The following is a 15,732-nucleotide window of genomic DNA, read 5'->3' on the forward strand; positions in this document are numbered from 1 at the left end:
CTACAGAAGAATTTACAGCGAGAATAGATCACCGTGAGTGGGGACAGTGGATACAGATGAGTAACCCACATCCCAGGATGGCCAAATGTATGTAGACACTGAAGCATAACACACACACACACACACAGATGTGATTGTTGGACTACTGGAGTAAATACATTGCTATAACACAGTGGCGGGCCGTGGGCCTGGGGCCTGGGCCTTCAGTGAGGTCCTACACAGTCCCACCCGAATTAATCCACCTCTTATTACTATCATTATGATGCCATGGCTCTTGACCAGGGCTCAATACGTCGATCACGGCGTAGTATTGGTAGATCGCATGACATAAAAAAAATTTGGCCCGCCCCCGTCATTTTCTCTATAGCACGTCTTTGTTCATTTATTAAACTAAACAGCCGTCTGATGTTGATCGTATCTACACAACAGCATGTCATTTCTCTCGGCTCTCCGTCTCGCCCGCTGCAGAATGCGCGCATCGGGACCGGAGAAAAAGAAGAAAAAAAGTCACTTGCACTCGTTTGTTCACTAAACAGGGCATTGTCGCACCCAAAGCAGATTTCAAGTATATGCTCGACCAAATCGACATCTTCTCCTCCTTCCGCCATTGTGGGTTGAAAAAACAGCTTTGTAGTCCGCGAATTAATTCCTTTATCAAATTCAGTTTCCTAGTTCTGAGGTTCTGCATATACCTGCCCATAGGACCCGCCTCTCAATATTGCTAATCCAATCAAAAGACGTGCAGCACTACGCCTGCTCGCTGCTCCTGTGCCGCTTCCGGGGCCTTCTCGAAGGCCTAGAGGAGCCAACTCTAAAGCTGATTGGTTGACACAACATCGTCATTCCCATTCACTTGAAGCTACCAGCGCCTTCAATGTTGATTCTGAAGGCCTAAGGGCAGATGTTAGCCCCCTGGCAACACACGATGGCTGAATATGATTGGATAAAAGATCTAACATAAAGACCAGCCCTCCAAATCTCAACCTGGCGCTGGCAGCAGCGCAACCAAGAGGAACGCTATGAAATTAAGAGAATAACTCTTACTCTGGGAAATAATTGAATACATATTTGTGGGGAAATATATTTAGAAAAAAAATATATATTCTGATGATGTTTAGGCCAGCAGAGAAGGCCTTGCTGGCCCTGACGGCCCGCCACTGCTATAACATCATTCACTCTTCTTAAAGACTTGTCTTAAACTTGCATTCTCTCTACTGACCTGCAGGGGGCGACTCCTCTGGTTGCCAAAAGAAGTTCAATTGTCTAGAAGTCTATGAGAAAATGACCCTACTTCGATATCTACGGTGTGTGTATGTGTGTGTGTGTGTGTGTGTGTGTGTGTGTGTGTGTGTGTGTGTGTGTGTGTGTGTGTGTGTGTGTGTGTGTGTGTGTGTGTGTGTGTGTGTGTGTCTGTTCATGTAGGAGAGAGTCGTGCTGTCGAAAATTGTGTGTAAATTGTGTGTAAAGGGGGCCAACTCTTTGACTATGTTTCAACATCTTTGAGACAACCATCCACCCCTTTATGCAAGTAACCAAAAGGACACACAAGTCAAAGTAAACGTGGGTGTCCACAACATACTCATCTACATCACATATACAGATACACTTTAATTAGACACAGAGAAGAAACAGATTATCTGAGGCAGAGCACGAAGTAGCCTCTTTTCAAATGAAGAAATGTGGACACACAATCTTTGGCTGCTCCCGAATGTTCATAGTCAGCCCATAACTTGACTTTTCCTTCCTGAATTATTTCACGTGAAAAGAAATCATGAGAGTAATATAAAAAATATAATTAGGTGTCAACTGGACTTAAGAGGAAGTGAAACCGATTGAGTACTTTCCTATTTTTATTTATGTTACCATTTTCTTCTCGTTAACCTAAATCCATACCTTGCTTTGATATATTTAGTCGTAAAGTAAATATGAGAAGCATGATTTTATGCATGAGTTGTAAGTGTAACGTGCTGCTGTAGTTTAATTTCGTAAAGCCGTGGTGGGATGACGTGCGAGTTCATCTTCCTGTGACAGAGCGAGCAGCTTTGATGGTAACCAGTGCAGCAGTCCTCAGGCTCACAGATCCTCTCTGCTTTATTTCACCGCCGCCTCTGCATGGGAAGCTTACACATGTGGGGTTGTGTGTGCCTATGTGTATGTGTGTGTGCACCTGTTTGTGTGTGTGTGTGTGTGTGTGTGTGTGTGTGTGTGTACGTGTGTGAAAAGGTAGGTCCTCCTCTCAGACCTGTGTTGCCTAATACGTCCATGCAGGGCTCGCTGGAGAGCGGCGTGCAGCAGCACAAAGATCAGGGCTATTCTGGTGCTGCCAGCCTGCCCAGTGCTGATAGGAAAGGATTAATGAGGCGGGCCACTCATCGCTTGTAATTAGAAACAACGCAAAAAACTATTTTTGTGCCTGTTCCTATGGAGAGATCTTGACCCCTCGGGCCAGCGTCCCCACACCCCTTCGCCGCTGGCCATGAGGTGGTAGACGTCTGCGAAATTGGAGTAAATATAGGCCCGTAACTCCTGCAGCTATGTGACACACGGTTCAATGGAGGGGAGCGCAGATCATTCACAACTCTGGCTGTGTACTCTGCTGGATGCTCATAGGAGGCTTATAGAGGCTGTCTGACTCTTAAAATACACACTGTAGGACTTGTTTATTGTTATTGATCCCAATATTCAGGGAGGCTTCTGTTGTTCTGTTGTTTCTTGGCTTCGGTTGTATCGTGGTGCCTTGGTCACATGAATATGTCTCCCTCAATCTGTTATTTCTCTTTTAATATCAGGATGCTTTTAATGTACTGTACCGCTGTCTCTTTTATAGCTGAAGCAGTTACTTGATTGTCTGATGAGTCGATCTTCCAAAGTCGTTTATTTATTTTGCAGTTTGACAGTCGCAGAAGCTCAATTGCTGTGATCTTTCTGATGTTTGCTTAAAATCATTATAACTCGAATATATTTGGGTTTTAGACTATTTTGCAGTGTCAACAGATGAAATCCTTTCATAGATAATTGATCAATTGAAGAAGAAGAAAAAATTACTCAATGATGATAATAATTGTTAATTGCATTATTCGTCTCTTGCTTAAAATGTAAACTTATGTTTACTTATTTGTTGGCCACTCTGGAGCAGCTGAAACAGGTTGTGAACACAAAGCTAACATATCTTTTGTAGTTGTGTACTTGTGCATCCTATTAATGTAAGTCCAATATTCACTTTCATTTGAGTTCAGTCTTAGTCTCCACCGACTCCCGAGGGAATCATCCAGATATGTAGCTGCTAAATGCTGCGCACATCTTCAGAGACATACACTACCGTTCAAAAGTTTGGGGTCATCCAGACAATTTCGTGTCTTCCATGAAAACTCACTTTTATTTATCAAATGAATTGAAAATTGAATAGAAAATATAGTCAAGACATTGACAAGGTTAGAAATAATGATTAATATTTGAAGTATTAATTTTGTTCTTCAAACTTCAAGCTCAAAGGAAGGCCAGTTGTATAGCTTATATCACCAGCATAACTGTTTTCAGCTGTGCTAACATAATTGCACAAGGGTTTTCTAATCAGACATTAGTCTTCTAAGGCGATTAGCAAACACAATGTACCATTAGAACACTGGAGTGATAGTTGATGGAAATGGGCCTCTATACACCTATGGAGATATTTCATTAGAAACCAGACGTTTCCACCTAGAATAGTCATTTACCACATTAACAATGTATAGAGGGTATTTTTGATTCATGTTATCTTCATTGAAAAAACAGTGCTTTTCTTTGAAAAATAAAGACATTTCTAAGTGACCCCAAACTTTTGAACGGTAGTGTACTTCTACTTAGTGTCTACTCTTAGTGGCCAAAGAAAGTTCCTCAGGAAGAAAATAAACCTCCAGGACACCAACCCAAACTTGAAGCCTCCTTGTTTATTTCAAAGCTCACAAGTCGGGATTATAAAATTACAGTGCTTCAATTGTAACAGTTCAAGGAGTAGTAGGAGAAGAGAAGGAGAGATGACAGACCAGTTGAGGAATCTTGAGCAAGTCATGCAAAAAGGTGTGGGAGAAGGCCTCCGTTATAATAGCACCCTTTGTGGAAAAAAATTAATCCATCTGTCCGTAGGTCAGTGCAAAAATAGTAATGAATATATGCATAGAAAGAAAATAGATATATATTTATATACTGTATATACTTGACCGTTGACTACAGACACAAAGAAAGATACACAGACTTGTAGAGGGAAGCCCGTTTCCACCTGAGCCTCTGAGCCCAAAGCAGAGACTCTTAAACAAGTCCAGTCATAAAGAGTGCACATCAAATATGACAGCTTGATTTTGTTCCAATACGGAACCGTGTTTCCAAATGAAAAGGAACAGACCGGGATGCCTCGTGGACCTGTCAATCAGGCTTTGACCTCGACAGACAGAGCAGTGTGGGAAAGACGGACAGCACCATAATGTCTGCGAGTGTCGGTCACAGATCAGGAGCACACAGCATGCGTCGCCTTCCAACCGGAGAGTAATGTACAGTTCGACGGTTACATTGTTCAGTCAAATCGATCCTTACATACAAAAGCTGTGTGCCGCTGCGGTTGTAGGAACCAACAGATGGGACAAAAAGGTTCATTATTTCCTAAATAACGTTGGCTCAGATGCTAAGCTCTCTCTTTTTTATTTATGTATTTTTTTGCAAATGGTGAATCACTAAATATAAATGCACAAGCTACAAATGTGTAGTAAATGGTTATTAGATATTTTCTTCTTTTTTAGCATCATCAAATATATTTTTAGAGCACCTGTAGAGACACCAATGACAACAGCAACAAAAATACAAAGTGAGGACACGTGGCCACGCAAACTTTTTTGTTTTTTGTTTTTATAACTTCTTTGTTGATAAGTCACACATATAAAACTCACTTCAATCTGAGGCTGCAAAATGTCATTCATGCTCGAAATGTTCGCAGAGACTTCACAAAACTATTTCACGATAGTCGGGTAAAGAAATAACCTCTTACAATTTTGTTTGCATAGCATGAATTTTCACATGAGGGATTTTTTAAGCGTATTTTTGTGAATGTTGTTGTAAAACCTTCCCAGGTGCACTGTGTATTGGTATTCACTTCGCTATGAGCACTTCCTGCATTATCCTTCATCTTGCTAACAGACACTCGTGATCACTCTCCAAACGCTTCTGTTCATATGTCCTTTTGGAGATCACATGGTTCACATAGGGTGTATGGCAAAATATATATGTATATATTCTTTTGTTTTGTTTTGACAGTGATGTCATTAGCCCTGTGCTTCCTTTTCATCTTTTGTTTTCATGCAAACAAATGAGAGCTTAACAGAAATCAGAAGAACATAAAAGAGACAACACATAATTTCTCAAGTCAGCTTGGTAAACTATAGAACAAAGCTTGTAACTGCAGAGTTTTCTTTGGTCTTAATTTCATATTAAAACTTTAATTGAAGGACCGCATGTTTTTTTATTCCTTGGGAACTTTGACAGCCCTTGTGATTCATTAGATCAAAACTGGATCAAATATGTCTCTAAAATTTTGATCAATATTGTTTTCATTAAAATGCTCACTTGATATTTGGCCATGCACACAGTCCTCTCAGCAAGACGAGGTCTTAATACTGTGCGCCTGGTGATACACAGGTAGTTAAACACATCCATCCAACCTGGGTACGAAGTTTCCCTTTTTGTCATTTTCAATAAAGCTGAGACAGTTTAAAACTGACGAGGCTGAAATACAAAATTTAGATTATTTTCAGCAACAGTGCAAACATCTGCAGTGATGATCAGAAGGAAGGCAAAGTAGCACTAACAAATTGGGCATTTATTTAGCCTTCCTCTTCATATCTATGGACACCGTCGTAATAGGAGTCATCAGTGATTATATTCCGCTGCAACAGGATGAAGGTAAACTTTATGAGTCTGCATATACTCTTTACTACACTATTCAGTGTGGAGATATTTTACAATTTACATATATATAAATATATATATGTATTCAAATTCCCCTTCAAATACCACCACGAGATCAGAGTTACATAATGAGCCTTTTAACCTCAAGGCTTTCAATGCTACGCTCTCAAATTCTGCATATTAATCCAGAACAGCAGAAATAAATCTGTCTGTCACACGGAGACCGAGAGCTGCTTTTTTTCTGGGAGTTGAAAATTAGACCTCGGTGTGTTCTGCATCTGTCTGCACGTGATGGTGAACCATGCGCAGGCCCAGTGGTGTCACATGAATTAAGGCATTGATAGAGGCACTAGAACAGCGGCGCTCGCCTCTGCAGAGCTCGCTTAACTGTAGCTTAGTGTCAGCGACGGAGTTGCAGAAGATTAGACGAGGGTCACACTGCTGTACTGTACCACCACCGTCCCGCGACACTGCGACCCATGGCAGAAAGTCAATGTTTGTTTGAAGTCTGGACCTCAACACTGCTACCTTAATATGGACTAAATAGCTCAACATGTTGGGCTCTGACACAAACAAATGCAGCTACATGGCGACTCAGTCGAGTTCATTTCAACAGAGCTGGGAGCAAAAAGAAAATGTGAGACAACCGAAGCAGGCAGTGAAACTCCTCCGTTCTGTTACATTAAACATCACCAGTAGCCCTGTTTTACAATAATCACTGATTATTTTAAAGTATTCTTTCCTCTGCCAGCAGCCATGCATAAAAAAAGCTCTTATGGCTGTCTGGTAATATATACTGTGTATTGCTACAAAATATATGCATATGTGGATGCAGGAATGGCAAAACGAAGATACTGAACCAAACACACGAAATACGAATCTGTGGTTCCGATGACTTCCATAAACCCAGAAGCTGCACTCAAAAATAAAACCCAAGTTCTTTCTCTCTTGTACACGCGTCTGCGCCAAATATTACAGCATAACTGTATGCACCATGAACATATAGAACTGAACAACAGTAATACATTAACATTAAAATGGTATTTCAGCAAAGAGCTGGAAATGTTTCGTAATCATTACATCATTATATACATTCAAGATCTCAGTTGCATTCCACTCTGAAATTATTGCACAGTAAGCCACTGTGGGCTCGTCATGGTCTCCCCCATATACCCCTGTATAAAAATAGAACAACAACATTAACACACCAAACAAGTCTTCATCTTTTTGTTTATAATTGTTTCCGTTCTTTTTGACAGGCCTGGGTCTGCAAACAGAAGCTGTGTGCCACCGTGTGAGCTTTAGTAGTGTCTCTTGTCAGTAATTGCCCCTAAGCACGTAGAATATCTTTTCCAAACCAATTTGCTTTTCCCTCATGTTTGCTCCTCTCAATCACGATGGAAAGCTTCCCGCTGACCGCCGTCTCCTCCTGGACTTCTTCAGCCAGGACCAAACAGTAGGGATTTTTGGCATATCTCATCACCACTGACCCAGAGCTTTGGCACTCCAGAGAGTCCAAGATGAGCATGAGGAGATTCAAGAAGAATACAGTGGCTCTCATAGTCCAACGTAGCTCATAGAGCAGCCGATCTCTCTGGAGAGAGCAGTGAGAGTGAGTACAAGTGCGAGCGTCGAGTCCAGAGGGTTCGGTTAGACAACAGTTTCTACACCAATCAGCTTTGGTGTGAGGATTCGTGGCGTTATTCCATTGTTGAGGTCCTCCTCGAACTCCAGCAGCTGGCCCATAAAGTTGAGGTTCGGGGAGATGATGGGCCTTCTGGTTTTGACAAACTTGTAGGCGTCTGTCATGGTCATCCAGGTGTGCTTCATCAGATAGGCTATCACGATGGTGGCTGAACGAGACACGCCTGCCTGGCAGTGGATCAGGAGGCCCAAACCTGCTTGATGGGCTTCCTCTGCAGAGAGGAACATTGAAACAATTAGAGCATAGTTGAGTAAATGCTTTGTTCCATCGGGGGAAGTTTAGATATCACATTTGGCAAGATATCCACAACATTTCCTTTGTGAGCAGCAGTCAGTCTCGATCTGGTTTTTGAACCTCAGTATTATTTTGGTACCAACTGAAATTAATCTGTAGCATGTATAGTATTGATAACTTAGTGCTCAGTTTCACACCTATTCTGCGATCAGATAGTTCTTCATTAAAATTATAATTTGGCCAGATTTGGGGGAATAGCTTTTCCTAAACAATACAATCTAAAACTGGAGTTTAGATTCTGATATATACTTTTAACATTTAAGCACAGTATCTTTTGCAAAATTACACCCAAAAAAACTCTCCTTAAGGGAAGAAGTAGAACAATGTATCTATCCATTTCATACTCATTTCTATTTAGCTTCACAGCAGACTGCCAGCATGTATTGGCCAAAAGCACCCAGGAAGCACCCAGACAGAGAAACATATACAACAACAATGTAGGCCTACGTTACATTTAGGAAGTTTGCAACAGGCAGTTTTTAACCAGTGACCCCTGGTCTCATTATTGCCTTGTTAAAAGAACTCTGCTTCAAGCCGACAAAATCGATTGAAACTAAACTCTAAATTATTCTTTGTTTTAATTGCTGAACGCTCTCGAGTAGACTTGACATCGTCTTGAAAGTCACAAGACACGTGTGTTAGCTTACACTTCTGCAGTGAAAACAGTGGAGGTTTTCATACCGATGAATTCAAACGCCTCCTCAAAGTACTGCCGCAGGTTCTGCTTGTTGCTGTCCGTGGCGGGCAGGCGCTTGTAGACGAAGCATCCCGTGTCGTAGTGGAAGAGCGGCAGGTGGGTGGTCACGTTTAGGATGTAGCCGATGTTGAAGCGCTGCAGCAGGTGGATGTCCTGAGCGTCGTGCTCGTTCCCCAGATAGAGGAAGGGCAGGATTGGTGTCATCTCCGCGTTCTCTATGTCCGGCGTGGAGGGCAGGGAGTGAGGTAGAGGGCCGGTCCGGCCAGCAGCAGCACCGGGGTCCTCGTGAAGGTGCAGCGAGTGTTCACACAGGTTCTCATGGCTCTGCCTGAAGCAGCTCAGGCCTCCTGTGAACACCAACAGAAAGATTGTGACATATGCTCAAGGTGCAGTGTTACGCTTTGTGTTTGGTAGACAGGGCATGCAGGAGGTCAAATTATTTAGCTCATACATAAATAAAACTGCCAAAAGTCAATTTCATATTTGCTTTTTTTTTTTTTTTTTCTGATTGCAAATTGGATCTTGTTGGTCTTCTTGCCATGGATCATTCCCACTGGAGCCCTCCATGCTAACAATACATGCACCACGTGGCACACGTTACAATTGAATAGGAGAATCAAGCTTTGCATACACGCCTGATAAAAGCAACTGCCGTTAACGTGGTCGAAACCTCCACATTTACATTTGGTTGTAATTTGCATGTCTCCATTTGGATAATAAATCAATATCAAGGAATCTGCAGTGTTTTCATTTGCAACAACTCATTTAAAAAAGGAGATGAGCGGCCCAAATAACGACTTTAACGGTCTCCACTTGCTAAATCACACAAGAAATCCCCCTCGTTAATCTGCCGGTAAACGGGCATAATAAATGTTTAATATACTTCTCACTTGACATCTTCAACTCTCCTGATAACTGGTTTGCACCTGTTGCTAGTGATGCCATGGGCCAAAGTTTCACTTCAGCACAAGAGTTGTGGGGAGGGGTGAAAGTGTGAGACAAACAGAGTATCGGTTCATGTATTGTTCACGTTGAGGTCATCTCACAACTTCCCCCCTGGTGACCAGACAGGTGGGTTCACCATAAAACAGCCATTGTTAACATGAACAAAGACATCAACCTGATGTTCTGCTGGTAGTGGAACAGCGCTCGTTGTCATGGGATGTCGTGGTAGTACGTACTCTGTGGTAAATATAAGAAAGGGAAGTCTATACAGGCCCTCTGACAACAAAGTCAACAAGAATTTGAGGTTTTGATAATAATAGGGGGAATTTCGACAGATATTGATGTTTTTTCTTCACACAACTGTATTTATAAAGACCATTTTATCGGTGTTTAAAAACTCCACAATCTCTCAGAAAACCTTTCGAACAACACAACATATTTACTACACATGGTGTTCAGAATGCCACAAATAAATGAACAATTAGAATTTCTGACTTGATATGAACAGACTTCATCTTAGTGGTTAAATAGAAAAAAAATCTTTACAAAATCTTAAATGTTTTTGCGCACTTTTGTTCAGAAACATTTCCATTTTATTACCTAAATGTGTTGTTGTGTTGATAAACGGTTTCTCAGAAACAGAATAACATTAGTATACATTTGTATTCAGTATATCCTATCTCTGTTTTGGTCTCAACCAACTCCTGAGAGAAACATCTGGCTCTTTAGCTGCTGAATACTCCCTACGTTCACCAGCTAGTCGCTACTTCTGTCTGTCCCTTGGGGTGCAGTGTGTTTACCAGAGCTTTTACCCAGAAAATTAGGTTGATCGAAAACAGTGAGAGAGGAAAAACATTAAATGTTAAACGATAAAACCATCCAATGAACTAAACTACCCGCCAAACTATGAAACATTTTAGTTTGCTGCTGCTGTGATATTTGGAAGCCAACATCTTATGGATTGCATCAACAAACAGTGAACTTCCTATTTTCAAACCGAACTACAGTCTTTTTTTTCAGGTCCAACTCAGCTGACCGTGTCGACATGTTGTTTATGGCATTTCTGACGGATTAAATTAAAGTTGATATTGCTCTTGGCTCCAGTGGGCAGAGATGCAATTTTTTTGTGTTTCCAGTGTCGCAGAGTATCACGCAACAAACGTATTGCAATCATTCAAGGACTACGACATGCTGGTAACTGAGCAAATACAGAAGTAAATTGTTTAATTGCATTTCTACAGGCATGGTCCAAATATGTCACTATTAATACTGCTTGTAATAACAATGCCCTGCCCACTTCCCCTTGACAAGGAATCCTCATACGTAAATGAAGAATGAATCACCTCAGTAGTATTAGAAGTATTCATTTAAGCATTGCAAATATGTTCCGCTCGGGGATGGTTTTGTTTTTATGATTTGGTAAAATTGTCACCATTGATTGATACATCCAAAGTATTTGTTTATCAGACCTGTGATGTAGGAGGTCATTCCGGATCTGAAAAGGGACTTTTGATATAGATAAAAGTCAAGTTGAGCCAATTGAAAGAGGAGGTCTTGCATTTTGCAAACCACGGGAAGAAAGACTGAGACAGTCTGCCTGTTCCTCCTTCACACACACACACCGATGCAGGATGAGAGACCGGAGAGGAGCCTCGTCCATCAAAGTGCACAGGAGGACGAGAGGACGGAGACAAGAAGAGAGATCAAGGTGCTGTGATCTCACGGCTAGACGTGTAACACCCGGTTCTGTTTCTCCTGTGTTCCGTGTCTCCTGTGTTCCGTGTCTCCTCTGTCTTAATTGTTTAATTCCCTGCACCTGCCCTCAGCCACTCTTGTCTCGTTACTGTCTGATGTCGTACACCTGTTTCCCGCCCTATATATTGTGTCAGTCTTTCCCTTGTCTGCTGTCGGATTGTCGTCTATGGTTCCGTGTCCTTTTCCCGTCGTCCTGGCCGTGTTCCTGATCCTGATCCTGCCTCCTGCCTGCCTGCCTGCCCTGACCGATGATCCTCTGCCTGCCCCTTTTGGACCTTGTTTATTTTGCAGCAGTTTTGCCTCATTAAAGAGTGCTTTTTGTTATTTATATTGCGTCCAGCCTGTCTCTCTGCGCCTGAGCCTCACCCCGTCACAAGGACCTGACAAGATGTTGACTGGGAGGCATTCAGAAAACACTCAACACAACACACTGCTCCTGCTTCAAACACACACACACTAAAGATAGAAAAAATGGCAGCAATCCAGGGTCTGCCATCTCAATAGGCTGCTTTATTTACTAAACAGCTGCTCTAACTTCCTGCTAAATGCTTAATTAGTGCCATATCGAAAGCTGGCGAAGAGATTGTGCATATGTTTACGTATGAGGGATTTAGATTGAGCGCCCTCGGGCTTGATTATACGTGCAAAGCTGTTGCGTGTGGTAACTAACCAGTGAAATGTTTCAGACCAAAGCTCACATGGTGATACAAGTAAAACCAGTTTGTGTACAGGTAGTGCTCAGTGACCAAAACAATAAAGGTTAAGTGATCAACAGGCTTTACACAATACATTGTTTTTCCACCACAATAGTTTCATATCCAGTTTATTCAGCCAATAACCTCCCACTTCTAAACCATACTTTCTTTTCAGATGTCTCAACTGATTTACTTCCTCCAGAGACAAACTAAAGCCCTTGAAACTGTGGTTTCTCTCCCCTTTTTCAGCAAATCAGCATTATTTATAAACCTACTTTGGTGTTACCTTTGAGGATGATGGGGTCCTTGCCCTCCCTCCTCAGTGACTCCAGGACCACATGCAGTGGCTGGGAGAACGTCAGCCGGTTGGGGTCCATGGTGCTCTCATCGTAAACCACGATCTCTTTGGAGAAGATGCCCTTATAAGAGTCCTTGCCCTGGCGGCAGGAGATGAGGTCCAGCACAGTGATCTTGCCCTGCTGCAGCCGCCGCCGGCTGATCTTGTCGGAGCAGTTGATGTGCACGGCCCCCCGGATGTGGCTCTTGTTGTACTCCATGAAGGGCCGGCAGTCGATGATGACCGGCACGGGCCCCACGGGGTGTCCCATGGGGCAGCAGGTCATCCGTTTGGCCAGCTCGTTGGGGTGGATGACCCTCACGCATGACAGGGCCTTGGATCTTCACCACAGTGGTGCTGATGATGGTGTTGTTGCTGCTGCTGCTGCTGGTGGTGATGGAGTCAGGTAGCTGGTGTCCAGGCACAGTTGGAGTTCCTGAGGTCGGATCAGATCAGAGCTGTGAATGAAGGAGGAGAAGGCCCAAAGAGCAGCCTCCTGGCTTATTGATCAACATGCAAACTAACAGTGAAATCATTACAGAGTCTTGTGTAACTGAATCACTTAAATACTGCATCAACTTGATCGTCAGCCTGAGCATTTTAAAACCATGTCAATTGAAGAAACCAGCAAAAACAAATTACAAAATAAAATCAAATGGTTGCATGATGACACGGGCCGGTGTCCCATGGGGCAGCAGGTCATCCGTTTGGCCAGCTCGTTGGGGTGGATGACCCTCACGCATGACAGGGCCTTCGGGGTGCCCGGGGCGAGACTGGGGGTGCTTGATGCTTCGTGGTTGCTGACCATAGAGGTGGGAGGCCCGGCATAGCTGAGGTTAGGGCTGCTTGCACTCACCTGGCTGTGGTTGATGCTCTGGTTGTCCTTCTCATAGGTAGTCACTGAGCAGCAGCTGGCACTGCTGCATCCACACGACAATGAGCGCGTGGAGCCCTTGGATGAGGGCATATACGTTACAAGATTGGCCGTCGCCCGGATCTTCACCACAGTGGTGCTGATGATGGTGTTGTTGCTGCTGCTGCTGCTGGTGGTGATGGAGTCCAGGTAGCTGGTGTCCAGGCACAGTTGGAGTTCCTGAGGTCGGATCGGCCTTGGCAGCGCCACCACAATTCTGTCGTCAAGAGGAGATGGAGGCATGGGGACGCCGAGGGCTGGACGGTTACGGAGAAGTCAACAAGCCGCTCTGTGGGCACAGATATGGGACAATATGAGGCGAGGATGGGAATATTTGAGAAGACCAGGGTCAATGTATTCTGCGTCACTGATTCAGATCAGAGCTGTGAATGAAGGAGGAGAAGGCCCAAAGAGCAGCCTCCTGGCTTATTGATCAACATGCAAACTAGAAGAAATGGCCACCAAAGTCAAACATTAGGAGTGTCAACACCTGCGGGCAACACCCAACTTGGTGGGAAAATGTAGGCGTGAAAGACCGGCCACTAATAATAAACAGTGAAATCATTACAGAGTCTTGTGTAACTGAATCACTTGGAGTGTAAGTAATATGAATCATCCTCCACTCCAGATACTGTACTGTGTGCGTGTGTGTGCGCGCGCGCGTGTGCGTGCGTGTGTGATGTTGAATATTTCATCCCAACTCTGCTCTGTCTGATCCAAAGCTTTTATAACAAGAGAGGGAAAAAAAGAGAAAAAGAGAAAATACTGCATCAACGCTGCGCCGCAGTCGGGTCTCTCCCCCAACTGGAAAAGTCGGAGTAAAAAAAATAATTAAAAAAAGAAGAGGGGAGGCAATTCCTTTTGATCGTCAGCCTGAGCATTTTAAAACCATGTCAACCCGGCATATTATGTAAAGACAACCCGCCCAGCACTGCCTGTCCCAGCCATTGCCGTCCTTTTAGTACTGTGCAGGTTGAGCCCAAGCAGATGTCATTCATGGACACATTCATTGAAGAAACCAGCATGAGAACGTGACGAGAATGAGATACGGCTTTCGGGAGGAGACGAGCTGATCACATGAGCCGAACACTGTATGGAGGAAATGTAATTTCACAGCGCTGTAGGCTATACATTAAAAAACAAATTACAAAATAAAATCAAATGGTTGCATTTCAAGGTGGGGATTGTTACTTTGACGCAGTGGTGCAATATAATAAATGAAACAGCTGGAATAAAACACTTAATTCATATCATAAAAAATAACAATATAGAATACATATCAACAAATAAACTACTAATCTACTCAAAATGGTAGCAGTCATTTGGTATTCCTGTTCATTAATAATAGAAGGAAATATCTATGACAGTGCATTTCAAAAACAACTTGTGCCTTTTACACTCATTCCAGAACTTGTATTGCAGCTTACCCGGTGTGTGTCGCGGTGCACTGTAGACGGATTTATGATCTCCGCTCGGTGACAACGTTGCCTCCATTCAGTCCGTCCCAGAGTTGTGGATCGGCAACATTTTTTTAGTACTTTTACCCTGCTCCCCAGAAATAATATTGAAGGAAGTCTACCAGCCTACAGAAGTTGCGCAGCGGGATTGACGCGAGTGTGCGCCAATGCGCGGCTTCATTAATATTAAATCTGATCCTTTTTTTACAGTGAGGTCCCGCCCTGCGGTGGGCGGGATTTGGCCGAGATGTCTGCCTCTGTGGCTGGGTGGAGAGGAGGGGGATGTCGCTTGAACTGCCTTCGGTCCCACGAACGAGCGGGGATGATGTCACCGGCAGCCAATCAAAAGTCTCTCCTGGAGGCTCGCGGAAGAAGACACGGTGCCTTCACGTGCTGCTCGAAACGCTCACCGTACAGCAAAATGGAGCTCTATTATAAGAATATAATAGAATAATATAATCGATGGGTGCAGAAGTGGCAGATGAAATTAAAGTAAAAGCCCATTTGATATGCAAATGATGTTTTCAATGATGCGTCACATACATCACGTGACACTGAAGACATTTTCAGATGTGACAAGAAACACACATGTGTAATTATGAGAACTAACCCGCAGGGTCCTGTATTGAACATGATAGCTCCCTGGCACAGTCATAGTTTACGTGGGACTATTGTTACTGCTATTAGTAATAAAAAAACAATCCATTGTTCCTCAGTGAGCTAAATATCATCATGTTAGATATCCTGCCAAATGATAGTTAAAGAAATAGGCAAACATTCAGGCCAAAACTGTGACTTACATGGAAGAGGTAACATCAACTACATTTAATGAAATTAAAACAAAATCTAACACCTGTTTCCAATAGGTCTTTAAAATTAACTATCGCCATGTTCTTTGTCTGTTCATTCCCTGTATATTTCCTCCCTCTTTCAAATGAATCATCTGCAGGCCTGTGGAGCTTGCTTGACGACATCTGCACCTTTATAAACAAACAAACCGCTT

General features: G+C 43.1%; 1 protein-coding gene across 1 annotated transcript; it reads right to left on the reverse strand.

The window, feature by feature from the left end:
* Positions 1 to 7,498: 7,498 nt before the first annotated feature.
* dusp10 (dual specificity phosphatase 10) lies at positions 7,499 to 14,548 on the reverse strand. The gene is made up of 4 exons (XM_056428674.1): positions 13,106 to 14,548; positions 12,309 to 12,700; positions 8,612 to 8,974; positions 7,499 to 7,847 (listed from the first exon to the last, which is right to left on the reverse strand). Exons 1-4 carry the CDS (start codon positions 13,513 to 13,515, stop codon positions 7,582 to 7,584), a joined length of 1,431 nt encoding a protein of 476 aa, XP_056284649.1. The 5' UTR covers positions 13,516 to 14,548; the 3' UTR covers positions 7,499 to 7,581.
* Positions 14,549 to 15,732: the final 1,184 nt, after the last annotated feature.

Source organism: Pseudoliparis swirei, chromosome 12 (genome assembly GCF_029220125.1).
Source record: "Pseudoliparis swirei isolate HS2019 ecotype Mariana Trench chromosome 12, NWPU_hadal_v1, whole genome shotgun sequence".
NCBI lineage: Eukaryota > Metazoa > Chordata > Actinopteri > Perciformes > Liparidae > Pseudoliparis > Pseudoliparis swirei.